Source organism: Littorina saxatilis, linkage group LG11, assembly GCF_037325665.1.
Source record: "Littorina saxatilis isolate snail1 linkage group LG11, US_GU_Lsax_2.0, whole genome shotgun sequence".
NCBI lineage: Eukaryota > Metazoa > Mollusca > Gastropoda > Littorinimorpha > Littorinidae > Littorina > Littorina saxatilis.
In genome coordinates, this window is record NC_090255.1 from 8,168,079 (window position 1) to 8,190,578 (window position 22,500).

At 41.2% G+C, this 22,500-nt stretch overlaps 2 protein-coding genes across 3 annotated transcripts in view; both read left to right on the forward strand.

The window, feature by feature from the left end:
* The window catches only part of LOC138979689 (uncharacterized), a 47,190-nt gene that overhangs the window by 9,480 nt on the left and 15,210 nt on the right, over window positions 1-22,500 (forward strand). The window contains exons 7-14 of one of the 2 annotated variants that reach the window (XR_011460096.1): window positions 660-743; window positions 2,178-2,314; window positions 2,871-2,905; window positions 3,266-3,371; window positions 4,211-4,372; window positions 6,431-6,575; window positions 7,702-7,818; window positions 9,362-10,386. Coding sequence is in view for 1 of the 2 variants with exons in the window: in XM_070352408.1 (XP_070208509.1) it covers window positions 660-743; window positions 2,178-2,314; window positions 2,871-2,905; window positions 3,266-3,371; window positions 4,211-4,372; window positions 6,431-6,575; window positions 7,702-7,818; window positions 9,362-10,237 (1,662 nt within the window). In the remaining variant the exon portion in view is untranslated. Of the gene's footprint in view, window positions 1-659; window positions 744-2,177; window positions 2,315-2,870; window positions 2,906-3,265; window positions 3,372-4,210; window positions 4,373-6,430; window positions 6,576-7,701; window positions 7,819-9,361; window positions 11,505-22,500 lie in introns of those variants that run through there. The other variant, XM_070352408.1, reaches the window with a different exon arrangement.
* The window catches only part of LOC138980823 (uncharacterized), a 17,975-nt gene continuing 15,210 nt past the window's right edge, over window positions 19,736-22,500 (forward strand). The window contains exons 1-3 of the mRNA XM_070353708.1: window positions 19,736-19,780; window positions 21,785-21,865; window positions 22,205-22,418. Coding sequence (XP_070209809.1) covers window positions 19,736-19,780; window positions 21,785-21,865; window positions 22,205-22,418 — 340 coding nt within the window. The remainder of the gene's footprint in view (window positions 19,781-21,784; window positions 21,866-22,204; window positions 22,419-22,500) is intronic.

Consider the following 22,500-nt stretch of genomic DNA (forward strand, 5'->3'; position numbering starts at 1 on the left):
CCAATAAAGTAACCATTTCAGCACTGACCCAAGACGACCCAACCCAGTCCCTAGCCCATTTCATAGCATCCGGCAGCCAGCTGTCTACATCCCCCCCCCCCCCCCCGCATTTTTATTTTTTATTTTCATACAAAGCCGGGTTTTCCCGTGTAACATGCGCCTAATGGCTTTGCCGCGAGGTCGTAAAACTTACATTTTCTCTCTCTCTCTCTTCTCCTGTCGACTGCCCCCAACAGCCTGGAGAAGGGTTTCTTCTTCTGCACTACCGATGATGATGATGATGATGATGATGATGATGATGATGATGATGATGATGATGATGATGATGATGAAAAAAGATGATGATGATGATGATGATGATGATGGAAAGAAGATGATGATGATGATGATGATGATGATGATGATGATGATGATGATGATGATGAAAAAAAAGAAGATGATGATGATGATGATGATGATGATGCTGATGGAAAAAAGAAGAAGAAGATGATGATGATGATGATGATGATGATGATGATGATGGTGATGATGATGATGGTGGTGGTGATGTTGCTGCTGCTGCTGCTGCTGCTGCTGCTGATGATGATTATGATGGCTTCAGCGTGTTTCTTTTAACATTCACAAAATGACTTTATTTGACGTAACTTTTACACTGACAGTTGAACAACATCTACGCCTCAGTGAAAACCGTGGACCAGACACTGGACATCAAGGTCCCGATCACAAGTCTCTACGTTGTTGAGGTCAGTCATTAAATCAAGGTCGATTAATTGATTCACCCCTTGACTGCCTTAAGACGGGTATACCCGTCCTGTGCCTGTGCATCCGCAGCGCCTTAGGACGGGTAAAACCGTCTTCTCCGTTCAGGAATTTTCCAGAAATGCTGCGTCACTGCTGACACACAAATACTAGCCAATGGCTTAGTAGGATACCTCATTCTCATGACTAAATATAACTGCTGACCCGATTTTGTGTTATTACATCTGGCAGTGAAAGGGTTCAAAAACTCCAACTTCTCCACGAAATCGTTTACTACCCTTACTCAACTTTTGTTCCAAAGACAAAACATGAAACATTTATTTTGGTCAACAGGATTTTATGAAGGGAAAGTAGTGTCGCCTTTACGGCATCTGTTTAAAAATGGGAGGTGTCGCTGATCTTGCTTGTTTGTTTGTTTGTTTGTTTGTTTATTGTTTGCTTGTTGTTGTTTTGTGTTGAACGAGTATCCATGTAAACTGCACAGTCCCGAGAAGCCCGCGGTTGGCACATCAGTATCTGGCTAGTTCTTACAGGAAGGAGATTTATCCTCTACCAACTTCGAGACGATAGCATCAACTGGGAAACAAGACGGCCAAGACTATCTGAATACCTTGAGTCCATGGATCCCATTGAATGAAAATGGTGTTGTGTATACACTCATACTTAAATCATTAGTGTTTTCTCGTTATTATTTTCCTATTTGCTTGGTTTGCCCTTTTTGTGTGTATTTTATTCTATTTTATAAATTGTGCGTACTTTATACAGCCTGTCACTTACGTAATTACGATAGCAGCGAGCGGGGTCCTAGAGGACGTGATCTCTTTGAATACTTTTAGTGCCCTCATTTCATTGGATGTTTGTTTGTTTGTTTGTTTGTATGTTTGTTTGTTTGTTTCGTTCATTGGCTGAAACTCCCACGGCAATTACGTGTATGACCGTTTATACCCCGCCATACGCCGCGTTCGGGGGAAGCATGCTGGGTATTTTCATTCTTCTATAACCCACCGAACTCTGACATGGATTACAGGATCTTTTCCGTGCGCACTTGGTCTTGTGCTTGCGTGTACACACGAAGGGTGTTAAGGCGCTAGCAGGTCCACACATTGGATGCTAATTGACGATCTTCGGAAATAACTCTGTCGGGTTTGTATAGGTTGTGAAAGTGTGAATATCCTTATATTCATTGAGTCGAACTTTTCCACGTGACATCATAGGCCAGTCACTAGCGAGGGATGTGTATGAAACACTTGGACAAGGAGTACGTGTAAAAAAAACAACTTGCCTCAATAAAAACAAGACAAAGCGCTCTGCACAAACCCGTCAACTACGCAAGCTCCCACAACAGAAGCTCCAAGTACACAACCCATACAATTTCTCATTATTTTAAATTTTGAATAATTGGTGAATATTCTGTGCAGTCTGCGGCCAACGCTGTAACGCTAGACACAGATGGTCAACTAGAGGGTCGGGCATACCTGGATGACTTCATTGCATGGATCTCCACACAGCCACAGGACGATCTTCCCTCCAGCGATCATTACATGGCATTCACTGCGTGAGTGGACATTTTGTATCAAGATCTACTTTCTTGAAACTCTCCCACACAGACACACACGCGCGTATACAAACCCACACACGGACGCGCACACACACACGCACGCACGGTCACACACCCACAGACGCGTACACACACACACACACACGCGCGCACGCACGCACATACCCACGCACACCAACACACACACACATGCGCGCGTACACACACACACACACACACACACACACACACACACACACACACACACACACACACACACACATCCGTATAATATGACAAAAATAAATAAAGCAAAATAACGATAATTTAAATAAAGTTTTCAGAGACAGTACATCGACTGAATGCATCGTGTCCCAGGAAATTCGCAGACATACGTTAATTAACTCATCGATTGTTTCACTGATTTAGTTAATTTTTGCAGCAGTGAGAATACTATTCAAAGGCAGAAAAAGTTGGGCGTCTTTGGGGCGATATTTTCATAGAAATATCACATGACCAGTAAAACATTACCGTGGGCATGCTTTGTAAAATGAAATGTGTTTTGTTTCTCCAGTTATGATGTCACTTTCAACGGAGGTGCTGCGGTCGGTAAGAAACAGTATTTTCTTCTTACGCATTCCTGTTGGATTATGACGTTTTGTTTCATTTTTAACTGACTTCAAACATATCAAAACTTTTGCTGACGTAAATAAGATGAACAATAAAAAAAAATCCAGTTGCTGATACCTACTTAAAACATTTAATTGTTTAAATCGTTTTATGAAACATTTCATGAAAAACCATTGATGATGTCATGTTTATTGACGTTGTTGATCTGTAAAGTGTTGAAAAATGACGTTTTCTTTGCAAAGACATAACATTGGTGACGTCACATTTGATTAAAAAACACCCAACATGGCATTGATGACATCATGATTAATGACGTAGTTGCCCCGTGACGTGTTACAGGCGTTGCGAAGAGTGCCCAGGTGTGTACGGGACGCAGCACGTCAGTGGTGGAGAACTCCTTCAAGTCCAGCGTGGCCAACATTGCTGCCCACGAACTGGGACACACGTGAGAGAGAGAGAGAGAGAGAGAGAGAGAGAGAGAGAGAGAGAGAGAGAGAGAGAGAGAGAGAGAGAGAGAGAGAGGGAGGGAGGGAGGGAGGGAGGGAGGGAGAGAGAGAGAGAGAGAGAGGGAGAGAGCGAGAGAGAGGGAGAGGGAGGGAGAGAGAGAGAGGGAGAGAGAGAGAGAGGGAGGGAGAGAGAGAGAGAGAGAGAGGGGGGACATGGGGAAAGAGAGAGAGGGGGGAGAGAGAGAGAGAAAGAGAGAGAGGGGGAGAGAGAGAGGGAGGAGGAGAGAGAGAGGGGAGAGAGGGAGATAGAGAGAAAGAGAGAGGGGGAGAGAGAGCGAGAGAGCGAGGGGGAGAGAGAGGGAGAGAGGGGGGGTGGGGGGAGAGAGAGAGAGAAAGAGAGATTGTTTATTTGTTTGTTTGTTTGTTTACTGTTGTTTCTTGTCTCTGCGAGCACATGGAGTCTTTGAGCATCAATCTTATTGTGTTTTGTCCTCAGCCTTCCCTAAACACTATTCAATTAAGTTTCTTACAGTGAGAAAGACAGACAAGACGGACACACAGACAGAGATAGAGATGCAAAAAACCCATAAAAAAATGAAAATAATAATAATGATAAAAAATAAATAGAAACATAAATAGAACGACACAGATGCAACATTTTCGATTATTTACCAATTAAAATCTGACAAAAGAGTTCTTGACAACGACAAGCCGAGAGATGAGCGAGAATAAAATAAAGCGTAGCAAGGAAAGAGTAAAGAAACTAAAACATAAAAGGTAGGAAGATATTAAAACCTCTGACTTTTCAAAATAACAAAAATACTATTGTCCATTTCAGACTGAGCGCTCCGCACGACGGCACAGGCAACGCGTGTCCACCCAATCTTCAGAACGTGATGACGCCCGGTCTCTTTGTGCCCACGGAGGATCCCGCCACGCCACGAAACATCTTTGAATTTTCTGCCTGCAGTGTGGCTGCCTTCAAAACTTACCTGGCAGGGTAGGTACTTGGGTTGGGGAGGGGGGGAGTTGGAAACATCTTTGAATTATACGAATGCCAGTGTCGATTCTTTCAAAACCTATCTGTCAGTGTATTAACCTGTATATATTCATGTCCGACATTACCAATCATACCTACTTATACCCCATTCCTTAGACCCCCCCCCCCGCGCCCCACCCTCCCCCATCTCCTACCCAGCTCGTCCATTTTCCCCACCCACGTGTTGTCATGCCTATTCGTAACATTTCACCCCCGAAAGCGGCGTATGGCTGCCTAAATGGTGAGGTAAAAACGGTCATACACTTGTGCAAAAACATGAGTGAACGTGGGAGTTTCAGCCCATGAACGAAGAAGAAGAATTCGTAACAGTGAAATACTGATCTTGTTTTAAGCGTGGGTGGCAGGTTGTCTCACACATGAGTCTTTTCTTTCCTTTTGTGTTATTTTCCTTTATTCCTTTTATTTTATTTTATTTTGTTTTATTTCGCCTCACAGAAAACTTGACAATGTTCTTTCCTACTTATTCCCCCCTCTGCTTCTTTACCTCTGTAAACTTGTAGAGCTAGTTATTTTTCGATAATGACCCAGCAACCAAACAAATAACGAGCCAGCAACAGCCTGAATCCTCGATAGTGCAATGGGTTGAGAAGCTGTTCTGTTTTGGTACTACTTTTGCGACTGAAAAGTTCCGAACGCTCTATACGTACGAAATATACATCTCTGGAGCAAACAATACAAACATACCGCATTTAAATTAACAACTACAGGCCTGAACACATGAATCTCCATATAAAATCCATGAGTTAGGTTGTTTTCTGAATCTAGATCTGCCGTGCACAAACCGTTCATCACAAGCAAATTCCCAAGGCAAGTAACTCATACTCTAGCCGACAAGAGTAGTTCCCCTTCTTTTAACGCAGTTTCTTCGACAACACTGACTGCAATCCGACGGTCAGTTTTCAACAATATTTCATTTTATAAACAGATCACACGCAACCAAATGCACACATCTCATCAATTTAAACAACATAAAGCGGTTTCATACACTATTTTCCCCAGAAAACTGAACTTCATACAGTAATTAACGTTGGAACACGGGTGCAAAAGTTCGTCTGCTAGTCCCATTTGACGAAAGAACATTATCCTATGCGATACTAAAACATAAACAGAACACACAATATCTTCCTTTACCGCCACAGCAGAATAACAGCATATCTGTGTACTTGATTTTAGTCTAAAACAGGGAAACTGACAAGAAGTGTTACTAGAATGGAATGATTTGCACGGAACTATACAACCGCGCATTAATCGATCGCCTGCGCAGGTTGACTGGTTGAGTGATTCGGATTCGATCAAACTTTCGCACAAAAACTCCTGTTTTCTTTGAATAACTGAAGAAAGGAGGAATAAAGAGGTTACACACATCGTCTCAGTGATTATTAAAAATAATGGTCTCAGTTCGCGGTCATGAAAAAGCTCGCTGAAGCTCGCATTTTTCATGATCCGCCAACTTCGACCATTATTTTTAATAATCACTGAGACTCGGCATGTAACCTCTACATAATTCACCTGTCCATAACAACTGGCTGTCCACAAGGGCCACGTACGTTTGGTTGTCCCCCTTGACGGGCGCGATGGCTTGGTGGTAAGACGCCGGCCTCCGAAGCTGAGGGTCGTGGGTACGAATCCCGGTGGGTTAAGGTGGATATTTTTTCCGATCTCCCGGCCATGTCAACTTATCTGCAGACCTGCTAATGGCTTATCCCCCTTCGTGTGTACACGCAAGCACAAGACCAAGTGCGCACGGAAAAGATCCTGTGATCCATGGCAGAATTCGGTGGGTTATAGAAACACGAAAATACCCAGCATGCTGCCTCCGAAAGCAGCGTATGGCTGCCTGAATGGCGGGGTAAAAACGATCATACACGTACAAATTCACTCGTGCAAAAACGCGAGTGTACGTGGGAGTTTGAGCCCACGAACGCAGAAGAAGTGGCCGTGATAGACAGGCTGGACTGTATATTCATATTCATATTTATAATACCGATCTCGTTTCAGCACGACCTGTACGTTACCTGCCGAGACCACTGCCTCCGTGGCGTTACCCTTCACTGATTTCAACTATGAGCTGATCACCGACCGTGACAAGCAATGTCAAGAGGCTATCAACGATACCAGAAGCTCTTTCTGCGATCCCGCCAATGTATGTTGCTTTTTTGTCATCCTTGACTGATTTTGCTGGAAGGTACTTTTAGTTATTATATGTTATGCTACCCACGTGAAAAACACCGTACAGGAATATCGCCAAAACAGACTAAACGTTGTAGAAAATAACTGTTTATTTTCGTTAGTTTCGTACACAATTTAACTTTAAGCAGCCGTTGCGTGCAAAATACTGCTGTCCTCTAACCATGTACAAATTAGTTCTTTATTTTCAGCAGTTATGTGCAAATTACTGCTTTTCTTTCACTATTTTTGTGCAATTTACTGCTTTTTTTTTAACCAGTTATGTGCAAATTACTGCTTTACTTTCACCACTTGTGTGCAAAATACTGCTTGACATTCACATATTTGGGCACAATACCGCTTTAAATTCACCATCTTTGTGCAAAATACTGATTTGCTTTCACCAGTTGTGAGCAAAACACTGCACAACGTTCAATTGTTATGAACAAGGTACTGTTGTCTTTCACCAATTGTGTGCAAAATATTGATTTGCTTTCACCAGTTGTGTGCAAAACACTGCACTGCTTTCAACCGTTCTGTACAAGGTACTGTTGTCTTTCACCAATTGTGTGCAAAATATTGATTTGCTTTCACCAGTTGTGAGCAAAACACTGCACTACGTTCAACCGTGCTGTACAAGGTACTGTTGTCTTTCACCAGTTTTGTGCAAAATACTGATTTGCTTTCACCAGTTGTGAGCAAAACACTGCACTACGTTCAACCGTGCTGTACAAGGTACTGTTGTCTTTCACCAGTTGTGTGCAAAGTACTGCACTACCTTCAACCGTGCTGTACAAGGTACTGTTGTCTTTCACCAGTTGTGTGCAAAGTACTGATTTGCTTTCACCAGTTGTGAGCAAAACACTGCACTACCTTCAACCGTTCTGTACAAGGTACTGTTGTCTTTCACCAGTTGTGTGCAAAGTACTGCACTACCTTCAACCGTGCTGTACAAGGTACTGTTGTCTTTCACCAGTTGTGTGCAAAGTACTGATTTGCTTTCACCAGTTGTGAGCAAAACACTGCACTACCTTCAACCGTTCTGTACAAGGTACTGTTGTCTTTCACCAGTTGTGTGCAAAGTACTGCTTTCTTTTCACCAGTTCAACAACATCGAAGAAGAAGATATATGCATCGGTATGCTGTGTGCCTTACCTGACGAAGTAAATCGGTGCCGGTACGTCCTTCCTTTGGAGGGCACCTCCTGTGGTATGGACAAGGTGAGTTCTTGAGTAATCTTTCAGTCTTCAGTATTGAGTGTCCGTCCGTGAACAAAGCTCTTAACATTGAGTGGTTAAGTTTTTGAGTGAAACCAGTTTCAGTTGTGTTATTCGTATCGTCTTCGTCAAACACGTGAGTACAGTAGTGTTTGGTCTTTTTATACTTAACATTGAAGGTTATCTCGGATGTTTTTGATGCCAGATCTTTGAAACATTGCACACTTCAAGTGTTCGGTAATCACCTGAATTAATCCTAGCTTAATTCACGCTCGTTAAATTGTAGGGTCACATTGGGGTTATATTTGTTTCATGAAAACTTAAAGTTGAAGTTATCTCGGACGTTTTTGATGCTAAAGCTTTGAAACTTTGCACACTTCTAGGGTTTGATGATCTCCCGACATGATCCCATATTGGTGGATCATCTTCACAGCTGTATCAATTTCATAGAAGCTTTGAGCTGAAGTTTTCAACGATGTTTTTGAACCAAAAGCCTCCAAGTTTCAGACGCGTGTAGAACTTTGTTTGTGATTAGCAGACATAGCGAGAATTTGGCTTGTTTTCGTCCAATGTCAAGGTCACAGCATGACCTTGTGGCATCCATCACTACTAAAATATCCACTGAGCTACCAAGAAAATGAGTATTGACCTCATACAGCTTTGATGTCATTGTGGGCGGGGATGTAGCTCAGTCGGTAGCGCGCTGGATTTGTAACCAGTTGGCCGCTGTCAGCGTGAGTTCGTCCCCACGTTCGGCGAGAGATTTATTTCTCAGAGTCAACTTTGTGTGCAGACTCTCGATCCTCGGTGTCCTAACACCCCCGTGTGTACACGCAAGCACAAGAACAAATGCGCACGAAAAAGACCCTGTAATCCATGTCAGAGTTCGGTGGGTTATAGAAACACGAAAATACCCAGCATGCTTCCTCCAAAAACGGCGTATGGCTGCCTAAATGGCGGGGTAAAAAACGGTCATACACGTAAAATTCCACTCGTGCAAAAAACACGAGTGTTTCAGCCCACGAACGCAGAAGAAGAAGAAGAAGAAGAAGAAGAAGATGTCATTGTTTGATTTGAGCTTATATAGGATTGGAGTATTTTAGTCTTGGTGATGACATTCATGATACGATTTCAGAAATGGACAGACAGACAGAGAAAGAGACAGGCGGACAGACACACACAACAGACAGTCATGGACAGAGAGACAGAGAAAGAGACAGGCGGACAGACACACACAACAGACAGACAGAGAAAGAGACAGGCGGACAGACACACACAACAGACAGACAGAGAAAGAGACAGGCGGACAGACACACACAACAGACAGTCATGGACAGAGAGACAGAGAAAGAGACAGGCGGACAGACACACACAACAGAGAGACAGAGAAAGAGACAGGCGGACAGACACACACAACAGACAGTCATGGACAGAGAGACAGAGAAAGAGACAGGCGGACAGACACACACAACAGACAGTCATGAAAAAGAAACACAGACAAAAATATGTTAACGAAGTAAAAATATTATTCTTTAAACAATTTCAGATCTGTTCTCGCGGGCTGTGCGAGGATGCCGCTACCGTAAGTCAGGCCTCTGCCACCTTTGATGGACCCACAACTGCAGCTCCGACTACGCAAGCTCCAACAACAGAAGCTCCTACTACGCAAGCCCCTACCACTGAAGCTCCTACTACGCAAGCCCCTACCACTGACGCTCCTACTACGCAAGCCCCTACCACTGAAGCTCCTACTACGCAAGCCCCTACCACTGAAACTCCTACTACGCAAGCCCCTACCACTGAAGCTCCTACGACGCAAGCCCCTACCACTGAAGCTCCTACTACGCAAGCCCCTACCACTGTAGCACCAACTACGCAAGCCCCTACCACTGCAGCACCAACTACGCAAGCCTCTACCACTGCAGCACCAACTACGCAAGCCCCTACCACTGAAGCTCCTACTACGCAAGCTCCTACCACTGCAGCTCCTACTACGCAAGCCCCTACCACTGAAGCACCAACTACGCAAGCCCCTACCACTGTAGCACCTACTACGCAAGTTCCGACAACAGAAGCTCAAACCACGCAAGCCCCTACTACTGAAGCCCCAACTACGCAAGCCGAAACTACGGAGTCCCCAACCGTGCCAGCCGAAGCCAACGAAGCATCAACTACGCAAGGTCCCACTACACAGTCCACTAGTCCAGCCGAAGCCAACGAAGCGACGGCCGCAGCGGAGCTTAATACCCCCGCCCCCACCACCCCTAGACCGCTCACCCGAGCCTGCACGCGCTGTCGGAAGCGCGTCTACTACTTGTGTATTAGGATATGGTATTACTACCACGACATCCCTCCCTGCTGTCATGCCTGCTTCAGCTACGTGAGTCGTAGGCGGGGCGGGAGGCACAACCATGATGATTAGGTCAAAGGGAAAAAAGTCAATGTTTCCGATGCCACGACAGACCTGATTTGTTGTTCGGCCTTGCCCTGGAATGTTTTTTGGCCCTTAAAACTGAAGAACAAAATTAATTAAAAATGACAAAAACCGATGTTGCAGACTTTTCTAGGAAGGTGACTCTTCTGCAAAAATACAGGAAAAAAGCTCGCACGATTTCCAACCAATAAAAATGCCACATGCGCCTGTGTAAAGAAAAGAAGAAAAATAATCATGTTATTGACTTTTTTTAAAATATTTGATTCTGTTAACGATTACAGTGCTGCTCTCTCCCCGCGTCACGTTCCGACAACCTCGGTTATCTGGCGAGTAGTTACAGTCGGGCTACGAAGCGGTGGTTCGATTGGCACTGTAACTACCGCGAGTCTATGAATACGGCTCCAGATCCGTGATGTTGAGTCGAAGGACACGGGAAAGAACGGGTCCGACTGGCACTGTGACTACCGCGAGTCCATGAATACGGCTCCAGATCCGTGATGTTGAGTCGAAGGACACGGGACAGAACGGGTCCTTTAACTCAGAGTCTATTTGTTTTTTACATCGTGGAATAGCTGTCTGTGCGGTATCAGACTCTCCGTGCAAAAATGTCACGTGTTACGAAACAACTATTTTTGTGACAGTTTTTTGGTTTTGTTTTGTTGCCCGAGTCACTGCAAATCTTTTGTCTGTCTCTCTTTATTCTTCCCGATACTGCGCCCCGTTGTGTTCGAACCCAAGGGGTTTCAATTAGTGGCTGGTGCAATAATCATGACACCAATTAATCTGTTGTCGTTGTCGAAGCGTTTCTGTATAAATAGTAGCTAATTTAATTATTTTCTTTTTTTAAATTATTCTTTTTTGTTGAAATAAATATGGGTCGATTTGCAGGACTTCAAATGCAATCATGTTTTTACTTTTATTTAATTTTTTATATATATATCAACGTATATAATACTTTTGTCATGTATTGACGGTGATGATGTCGAACCTGTGCTTCAAAGGGAACTCATTTGCTCATTTACCTCAGCCAATATATGATGAAGAAATCTCTGCTCAACCTGAAATCCATGTCTTGACGGTTTTGCTCAAATTCGTTTATTGATTCTTGTATGATGACTTGAAACGTAACGTAAGCATCTACACCTAAACAATATGCTCTGAGCTAAATACAATCTTCATATTCTGTTCTTGTGAGAAATATATTTTTGTGTTATAGGTGTGGGCTTAATATGAATAAAGCTGCTATCTGATGAAACTAACATGTGGTGGTTTTTATGCGTGAATGTGCATGTTACTTTTGAGATTTCCTGTCACGTGAGTTAAGTTTGTGATTAGTTTTCAAATGTTCACAATGTGTGAATATCCTGTCTCTGTCTTTCTCTGTCTCTGTCTTTCTCTGTCTCTATTTATCTGCCTGTCTCTTTGTTTGTCTCTGTGTGTGTTATATAAGTCTCTCTCTCTCTCTCTCTCTCTCTCTCTTTCTCTCTGCCTCTGTCTGTCTGTCTGTCTGTCTGTCTGAATTTCTCTCTCACGTGTATTTAATTTAAAGTAAAACATGGCTTATAAATTCATCCATTCTCGTATATTCTTCAGTGAAAAACATACAAGCAAGCAAAAAGTCTAATCAAATCCGTCACCCCCCCCCCCACACACACACACCCACACCACACACACACACACACACACACATACAGACACACATATACATACATACACATACATATACACACACACACACACACACACACACACACACACTGAAAAAACTTACACACACACAAACACGCACTCACGCACGCACGCACGCAGACGCACACGCACGCACACACATACACACACACTCACACACACACACACACACACACACACACACACACACGCGCGCGCGCGCGTGCAAACGCGCGATTCATCACATAGATTCTCGTACATTCAACTTAATCAAGTCACAAGTGTTTAGCGTCAGACACATGACGTCATTGTCAGGCTCAGCTTGTACTCAGTCGGGAAATTGTGACCTGTAAATAAATGCTCTGCTTTCAAACAAGACAATGGAAACCGGACTACAATACCGATTGTTTTGCCATGCAAAAGCCCCCGTAAGCACGCACGCCCATACTAACCAATGGTCCGGCCTTCAACATACGCCGATACAGCTTGAGTGGAGAAATCCCCTCTACTTTTTCAGAACGGTTTTATAATGGCTTTGTTTCTGTTTCTTTGACGTTGGTAGCGGGTATCAAGACAAGAAAAGAGAACTTATTTTTACTAAAAACAGGCAAGGTCAGCAAACCCTCGTTACAACTGGGTAGACTAAATGCTGACAAAATTGCTGATAAAAATGCAGATGAAATGCAAATAAAAATGCAAATAAAAATGCTGATAAAAATGCTGATAAAAATGCTGATTAAAATGCTGATAAAATGATAATAAAAACATAATGTGAGGCCACATGTAAAAAAATTTGGACAACAACACACTCTAGCGAAGTGTCCCCTGTGCTTTACAAAGCTTTTGTACGTTGGTACATAAGTAAATTAAACTCTGTTTATGTCAGTTTGCATAAACACACGTTCAGCATGACCTACACGTATGGCACTGGTTTTACCCTCACCGACTTAAAAAGATAATACCTAAAAAAAAAATGATTAAAAAACCTTTCAGATTGACTCCAAAGTTCTCCACAAAATTCTGCATCACAAATAATACTGCTGCAAATGTAGAAAAAAAAGCATATTAAAACCATATTTAGATATTGTAATCAATGCAAAGATAGAGCACTCTTTGAAGGGCTGTTTGGATTACTTCCACTGAGTTATTTCCTTTGTCTGTGTACGTGGTGCGGCTACTACGCTGCCGCGTCACAGATGGCGATCGAGACAGTCTTGCCGCCAGGCGGCGCTTCTGTACTATTCTTTTGTTTCCAAGATCAGAGAGAAGCATCGCCCTGTAGCGCATTCACTCACTCATTTAGGTCACCTACGCTAACAAGATGGCGCGCATCCTGACCTCAGGTCAAAATGAGTTCGGCTTATTCTATCCCTGACAGGATGCCTTGGTTTTCCTTGTCTGGCGAGGAAATCGATTTTTTTTTTTTACATAGTTAGATATTTTCGTAATGTGTTATGGATGTAAGCAGATTCGCGATCGTCGATAATGATTTTTCATGCTGTTGTGTAATTTTTAAATTACAAAGGAATTGATATGGAAGACAGTTTCAAGCGAGCTATTTTTCGCGGCTGTATTTAGTGTGCAAACAACTCTAAATATGGCATAAGTGTCACGTGATAAACAACCGTTTGGTTTCGGCGCTCGCTGGAGCAGACGATTTTGTTGACAGTGATGCAACCATATATTACGGTCTCCTCTCGGCAGCAGTCCCAAAATTTCGACTTGTTTTGATGTCTTTATCATAACTGTGAAGAACAGAACGGAGATCAGTGTCAAAGTCGGCCAATCTGCAATCATTTTCGTCTCGCGAACACTGCTCGGGAACAACATATGGGAGATAACTCTGTATTCTTGTTTTGATAGATTCGCGTAGGACTTTCGTGTCCGGTCAGAGAGACAACTGGCGATAGCCGTGGAGCGATGATTATCAGAATAGATGCCGCGAGCTTCCATTCAAATTAGCTTAGTCAACGAAGGTTCGACGACGTCATCCAATAGTCACATCACAGAAGAAAATGTACACAGGCTGAACGTAGTCCATTTTGGCTCGACTTATTAGACAGAGAGGCTTGAAGAGAATGATAATAACAAAGTCATTAACAGAGTGCAGACCTCAATGGTCGTAAGAACGCACAATTTATTGTTTTCTGATGGTTATAACCGGAACTTGCTTTGGATCATGGGGCAGACAACTCCCGTAAACCCTTCAAGGCTTACTTCCCTTCTTTGTTGCCGTTAGTTTCATGGCTGACGAACAGTCGCGTCTAAATTAAGCTACGGAGGGTTCCGAAGATCTTCAGGGGGGACCGGGCATAGCTCAGGTGGTAGAGCACTGGACTTGTGATCGGCCTAGGGTCGCGGGTTCGACTCCGGGCCGGGACGTACACGGGTCAACTTAATGTGCAGAGCGTAGTGTTGCTGCTTTAACTGCTGTACAAATCACCCTATATTCAAAGAATCTTGTGGGCTTACATCCAACCTTCTGCTGCATAATATTAAAGGGCACAATCTCATTACCAACATATACATCCTTTACTCGACAAACGCCTGCTTTAATCCAGTCGCTAAAAAACGGCGTTTGGCCGCAATACATTATATCACTGCTGTTCCATCAATACGTATCACTTAATAACATTTCTCCACCTACTGCTCTCTGAATCATGTCCTTTTTTTCAACCAACAAATTAACACTTGTTTCCAAAATACTTTTTTTTAATTAATCCCAATCCTTTAAAAATTTTTACAGTGGTGTAATAATGGAAACAAAACAACCTTTCACCAAGTTTCGAAAACATATGTAACGGTATCTGTTTCCATCTTTCCTGCTTTTCGTTCAATGAATTTGCAGCCCAGGACAACAATCAAGAGGACTGCATATCAATTACATAAATCATTTTTAAACCCCCCTCGGGAACATCTTGACACATCACTTTTCTTTTAACTTTCTCAAATGCCTTAGTGTTTGAAAATCGTTTTTTTTCCAAATAAATCTGTCAAACAAAGTATTTATCTCAGTCAATACCTTTTCGGGTATAACCAGTGCTTGCAACGGATAAATATCCTGCGATAACAAAAGAGATTTCACTATGCATATTTTCCCCATGATACTACAATTTCGTTTAAACCATTTTACAATGTTGCGTCGTATATTTTCAATACGGCTTGTCCAGTTTTCTTCAATCTCAGAGACCGATAAGGAGCTACTGAAATAAATTCCCAAAATCTTCACTTTTGTAGTCCACCTTAACCCGCACTCATTTTCATTACCATTTTATTACTGCCCAAGGCCATGATTTCAGTTTTTTGTCTATTCATTGCCAAACCAAAGAATTTGGAAAAATAGGTAACAAGGGTTAATGCGTTTTTTAACTCATCCATATCGTTCAGAAATAGGGTCACATCATCAGCATATAATAATATCTTAAAGAACATATAATAATTATCATTAGTTTCTTTCGGCAGAGGCAGACCCTTAATTGAACCATCATTTCGAATTTTCAAGGCCAACAATTCTAATGCAAGGATGAAGGCCATCGGTGAAAAAGAACAGCCCTGTCTGATACCTGCGTTCAATTCAATACATTCCGATAACCAGCCCATAAAATTGATACAACTTTCCGATTTATACAATAGAATCTCTACCCATCTTACAAAGACAGCACCAAAATTAAATCGTTTAAATGCATACACAATATACTCTTTGGAAATCGTGTCAAATGCAGCTTTATAGTCCAGTGCTACAAGGAACCCAGGTTTATTATATTCGTTTACATACGACACTAAATCGTCTATTTGCCGGATCGCTGAACTAATGGTTCGACCCTTCAAAAAACCATACTGATCTTCACCAATAATATCTAAAATAACTTTAGATAGGCGAACTGAAAGAGTCTTCGCCAATATTTTATAATCAGTGTTTAATAGTGAAATCGGTCGCCAATTATTAAGGTCGTCCCTTGGTAACTGTTTACCCTTATGAATTAATATCATTATTGCCCGTTTTTGTGTGACGGTTAATTCTCCCTTTAAAAAAGATGCATGAAAGGAATTCAATACCATGTATTTTATTTTACACCAGAAGAACTTCATAAAGGAGGTTGTAATACCATCACATCCAGGGGAGGAACCGTTTTTCATATTTTTTAAGGATGTCGACAATTCTGTTAAAGTGATCGGACTATCAATTCCAGTCTTCTGCTGTTCTGTTAATTGAGGAACTTCAACACCATCCAAAAACTGTTCAACCAAATTTTCATCAAACTCAATATTTTTTTCGTATCTCCTTCTAAAAAAGTGGACTTGTTCAGTCAAAATATCATCCTGATAGCAAGACGATCCATAATTTTCGCGTTTGAGTGTGTTTTTTCCATATTGAGAAAATACTTTGTATTTTTTTCTCCTTCTTCAATAAATTTAATTCGGGACCTAGTTTGGGCTCCCTTAGCTTCCTGTATTGAATAAATTTCCAGTTCAGCTTTTACTTTATCTTTTTCCATCAACAATTCGTTATTATCTTGATCTAAAACAAGGGCTTTGTCAATCCTATTCAAATTTTCCAACAATTCCCCATGTCTATTAAACTTACATCTATTTTTTTCCTTACTGTACCGAATACAAAATTCTCTTATTTTAATCTTACACAAGTCCCATTTTACGTGATCCTCCATTATTTCATCTTGTATCTCAAATTCTTCCAACATCAAATTCAATTCATCAACAAAGATATGATCCTTTAACAAACTATCATTAAATTTCCAATATGATGGACCACGCTGAAATGAACATAATTTATATGTTATGTTAACCGACCTATGGTCGGATTGTGCAACGGAACATATATTACAGTCTCTAATATTATTTAGCACAGAGTCGGAAACAAAAATGTAATCCAATCTGCGAGCAATGAAAGGATTTTTTCTTGACCACGTAAATTCCCTTTCCTGTGGCCAGAATAACCTCCACATATCATTTAACTCACTATTTTCCAAGAACTTTTTAAAGCGATTAACATCCCCCACATTATGTTTTTCTCCACTAATAATGTCTTCTTCATTATCAATTACGCAGTTAAAATCTCCACACACAATGTAGTTCAACATATTCAGCGACTGTATATGGATTCAACGATTTAAAGAACCTGAGTAAGCCTGGTCAATTTCGCAAATTAATTATAAAGGAAAAATATGTGGAGCCGGTTGTAGTTAAATTTTGGGAACATAAATTTGATTTCAGGCCGGGAAAAGAGCAATGGTTAATGGTAAACAAAGTAACCACTGAAACAAGATTGCGAATGTTGCATTGGAAAATATTGCACAATATTTACCCCACAAATATTTTATTGTATAAAATAGGCATTTCCGAGAGTAATTGCTGTACTTACTGTGAGAACGAAATTGATTATATTGAACTTTTTTTTTTACTTTTGCCCGAAAATTATGTCCATTTGGAAATGCGTTGAGGATAAAGTGAATTGTAAATATAATATGATTATTAAAATTACCGTAAAGGAAGTTTTTTTGGGCGTATTTGAAAACTCACAAAGTTCCAAGGCACTAATAAGTTATGTGAATTATTTGATTGTGATAGCCAAAATGTGTGTTGGTATTTATAGATATGGCTCCCCTCTGGATATTGTATGCATTTTTGAGAGGGAATTGTTATATAGAAAAGTTGTTTAAAATACATTTAGATATAGTAATGTTAATGTTATAGTAAAAACATTACTTAAAAAAAAATTTAAAAAAAATCAATGAAGAAGGATGCTCCCCGCCAACAACAACAACAGCAAACAAAACAACAACAAAAAAGGCAAAAAAGAAAGGATTGAAGCAGCCTGCATGCAACTGAGATAAAAAAAAAAGAAAAAAAAAAAAAGGGTCAACTTAATGTGCAGACCCAGAGACGGTATCCATGTCCCACCCGGTGTCACAACAGTGGCACATAAAAGACCTCGGTCATTCTGCCATAAGTGCAGATGGCTGATACCACGTAAACACGCATACACTTGTGTATCTCATCTCAAGTCGGGGTAAAACCCGTGAACCTGCCCCAAATGGCTTGGCCGTGAGGGTGTAAAACTTGTTTTTTTTTCTCCCGCAGATCTACAGATTCGTCGAACTCCCCTCAGACGGGAAGATGTTTAGTATCCCTTTAAACGGGAAGATGTTTAGTATCCCTTTAAACGGGAAGATGTTTAGTATCCCTTTAAACGGGAAGATGTTTAGTATCCCTTTAAACGGGAAGATCAATAGTATCCCTTTAAACGCGAAGATGTTTAGTATCCCTTTAAACGGGAAGATGTTTAGTATCCCTTTAAACGGGAAGATGTTTAGTATCCCTTTAAACGGGAAGATGTTTAGTATCCCTTTAAACGGGAAGATGTTTAGTATCCCTTTAAACGGGAAGATGTTTAGTATCCCTTTAAACGAGAAGATGTTTAGTATCCCTTTAAACGGGAAGATGTTTAGTATCCCTTTAAACGCGAAGATGTTTAGTATCCCTTTAAACGGGAAGATGTTTAGTATCCCTTTAAACGGGAAGATGTTTAGTATCCCTTTAAACGGGAAGATGTTTAGTATCCCTTTAAACGGGAAGATGTTTACAAATGCAGAGTTGAAAAAGTCGTCGACCTAAGCTGTCGCCATTTACCATTAACATTGTGAAAGTCGATCGCCTTCCTGTTATTTTCGATTAAAATCAATAAATCTAAGATGATCGCAAATTGTTTCGGATGCATTTCTTGATGAGTAAGGACGAAGCTGGTGAAGCTCTTTTCCGCAACTTCCACTGTCGTGGTCGAAATAAGGGATTTGCTTTGTGTTATTTATGATTATTTCTTTACTGGAATGTTTGTTCATTCTCTCTTTCTTTGTTTCTTGGTCACAGTTGAGTGACCTCATCTGGCTGCACCTGGCGCTGGTGTTGCTATATATAGTGCAGTCCCTTCGTGTGTTTTTGACAACGGTGTCAGTCACTGGAAGATCAGCTGCAATGATGGGCATTGTTCCAACGCCGGTTGTTTTATTTATTTCTTGTTTTTTATTGATCAACGCTTCATCTGCACGTGATGATGGAGGTTATTATACTTTCTCTTCATTTTTCTTTTATTTTTTTGTATTTCTTTCTTTTTTTTTGTCTTTCTTTCTTTCTTTCTTTCTTTCTTTCTTTCTTTCTTTCTTTTGTTTTTCTTTCTTTCTTTCTTTCTTTCTTTCTTTCTTTTTTTTTCTTTCTTTCTTTCTTTCTTTTTTTCTTTCTCTCTTTTTTCTTACTTTCTTTCTTTCTTTCTTTCTTTTGTTTTTCTTTCTTTCTTTCTTTCTTTCTTTCCTTATTTGTTTTTTTTCCTTTCTTTCTTTCTTTCTTTCATTATATCTTTCTTCTTTCCTTCTTTTTTTCTTTCTTTCTTACGTTCCTTCTTTCTTTCTATTGTATGGGATTATTTTCGCCTGTCAGTTCAAATTGCCTCCCCTTTACATTGATAAGGTCACTCATTATTTGACTAATTGACTGTTTTGATTGGTAAGATTCCTGCCTGTTTTATTTACTGATCATGCAGTTACGTATTTTCAGTTAGTTACCTCACTTTTGTAATTCATTTACTTCCTTTCTTATATTATTTTTGCTCACACATTTTTTGACGATATTCAACTTTCTATCATTCCAGAAGTGGTCAGCTTGCGACTAATACGTCATCAGTCCGATCATCGCGTCAGACGTGACGCGGGAGAATCGTCAATGCCTGACGTATTGGTGATGCAATTTTCTCTCGGGAATGAAAACGTCATCCTGAGATTGCAACGTTCCCGATACCCGCCCATGTTCATGGTTGGAAAAGATGGACTAAGGGAGATCACTGGACTTGACGGCGTGAGTGTTGTCCCTTCGTGTTAATTTGTTGGCTCACGAAGTGTAGCCGATGCGATCGTAACTTTGTCTGTCTGTGCGTATGTGCGTGTGTGCGTGTGTATGTCTGTGGTAGAAACTTTAACATTTCGTCATTTGAAGACGTCACATTATGGCGTAAGAGGGTTAGACGTCACGCGAAGGAAGTACTGAAAGTCTCGGTCATTGTTATTTTGAGCGGGCCGAGACTAGTTTGGCAGTCGTGTCCCTGTAAGTAGGCTACATGCAGACAGACAGATCTAGATCTAGTGTCTCGCTTTCTTGCACAGTTTCACCTATACTTACTGTGTGTGTGTGTGTGTGTATGTGTGACGGAGTGATTGAGTTTGTGTTACTGTTTGTCGATTTCTTACGTGAGCCTTGAAGACTTCGCCTCTTGTTTTCTCTGGTGTTCAAATAACCGAAGGGAAGTTGGCGCTCGATATGCATACGACATGTGTAATGGAGTAAGCGAGAGTTATACAATCAATCAATCAATGAGTCTTAAATCGCGCATATTCCGTGGGTACAGTTCTAGGCGCTCTGCAGTGATGCTGTGTGAGATGAAATTTTATACGGCCAGTAGATTTCAGCCATATCGGCGCATATTTACAATTCACGGCCTATTATTCCAAGTCACACGGGTATAGGTAAACAATTATTAACTGTGCCTAAGCAATTTTGCCAGGAAAGACCCTTTTGTCAATCGTGGGATCTTTAACGTGCACACCCAATGTAGTGTTCACGGGGGGAGGTTTGGACACCGAAGAGAGTCTGCACACAAAGTTGACTCTGTGAAATAAATTTCCGCCGAACCTGGGATCGAACTCACGCTGACAGCGGCCAACTGAATACAAATCCAGCGCGCTACCAACTGAGCTATATCCCCGCCCGGAACCAATCTCCTGGCAATTTTTGTCTTTTTCTCTGGATTCTTCTTGTTCTTGTTCTTGTTCATTTTCTCCCACTCCTTCTTCGTATTTCTTCAGGCGTTTGTGTCTGTTCTGTTATCGCTTTTTTTTCTGTGTTTTGTTTTTTGATTAAATGTGGACGTTCTGGATTCGTATTTCGAGGTATCAGAAATTGTTATTTTGGCCATAGAATGCGGACATACAGTAATCGTACTTCTAGGTATCAAAAATATGATTTTATCAATCTCGGAAAAAATCAAGCAAACAAATAAACAAACAAGCAGTACAGTAAAAACTTCACACTTTAAAAAAAAGCAACAATTTAACATCGTTTCATGATTTCAAATACATGATTTCAATTTATTCCCATGTTCGTTTTAATCGGTCATTCCATCTAAATGTTTCCGTCGCGATATAATCTTGAATGGTTGAAAACGACTTTCTTTCTTTATTTGGTGTTTAACGTCGTTTTCAACCACGAAGGTTATATCGCGACGAGTTGAAAACGACGTTAAACACCAAATAAAGAAAGAAAGAAAGAAAGAAAGAAATCTAAATGTTTTAAAATCTGAATAACCTGTATATAGTTCAATTTTTTTAATGATGTAATAATTTTGGGTTGTTTTTTGTTGTTATTGATTTGGGTGATCTTATTTCCTTTTATTTGTTGCTTACACATGCAGGGGCGGATCAGTTGCTTTGTAAGGGGGGGGCACTTTGAATCGAAAGTGAATGTGATGGGCGCGAAGCGCCCGAATTTGCTAGGGGGGTCCGGGGGCATGCCCCCCCGGAAATTTTTTTTGCCCAAAGAAGCAAAATGGTGCCATCTGGTGCCATTTGAACTTAGAAATGGTCATAGAATCAGCATAGAAAAATCTTTTTATTTTCTTCTTCTTTTTTTTCTTCTTTTTTTTCGGGGGGGGGGGGGGGGGCACGTGCCCCCTGTGCCCCCCCCCCTCGTCCGCCCCTGACATGGTATCTGTCACGTTTTTGGTTTGCGCGTAAATGTTTCATTTAGTTCATTTTCCCATGTTTTGTTCAATGACTGAAACCATTTTTGTTTCTGTACACCTTGCAGGATTCAACGTCAGTGTATTCTGACCCGTCCAGAGGAGCATCCTTCATGGTCAAGAAATCAACAGATGGACAGTTCCTGCTGGTGAGTCGATGGACACTTGACCCGGTTAATGATATACGATACCGACACACGCACAGTCTGGCGGTGACCTTACGATTGATTTAGTACTGCTGATTTGCTAAAGTCACCGAGACAAACTTGGTTCTCGAAATTCGTTCTCGGAATTCTTTGCCAATTCCTTGTGAGACAAGCAAAAACGAAGTTAGAGACTTTTTACGTGGCGCCATTATTCATCTTAATATGACGTCTTGTCCAACTTTGTTTGACTTTTGACGTCAGAGATTTAACTTTGTCTTATTTTTCTTGTTTTCATTACAAGTAAACACTTCACAATATTCAGCTCTTTTAATTTCTTTCAAGGACGGCAATCTGCATCACCATGGCAACCAGTTGGACATGAAACCTGTAGCCCGCAGAAAGCGTGCCGCTGGTGACGACAATACGCATTCCGTCATGACTGCCGTCCCTGACTACATTGAGTTTGAACACGACGGTAGCCTTGACGCTGACGGCGACCTTGACCTAGACGAATTTGACCTTGCTGACCTTGATGATGCTTTGGAGGACGGTGAAGGTCAGTCGATTTTCTTGTCAAGATTGTGAAAAAGAAAAATGTGTATATTATAACGAGTGGATGGGAGTATGTGCTGCTAACA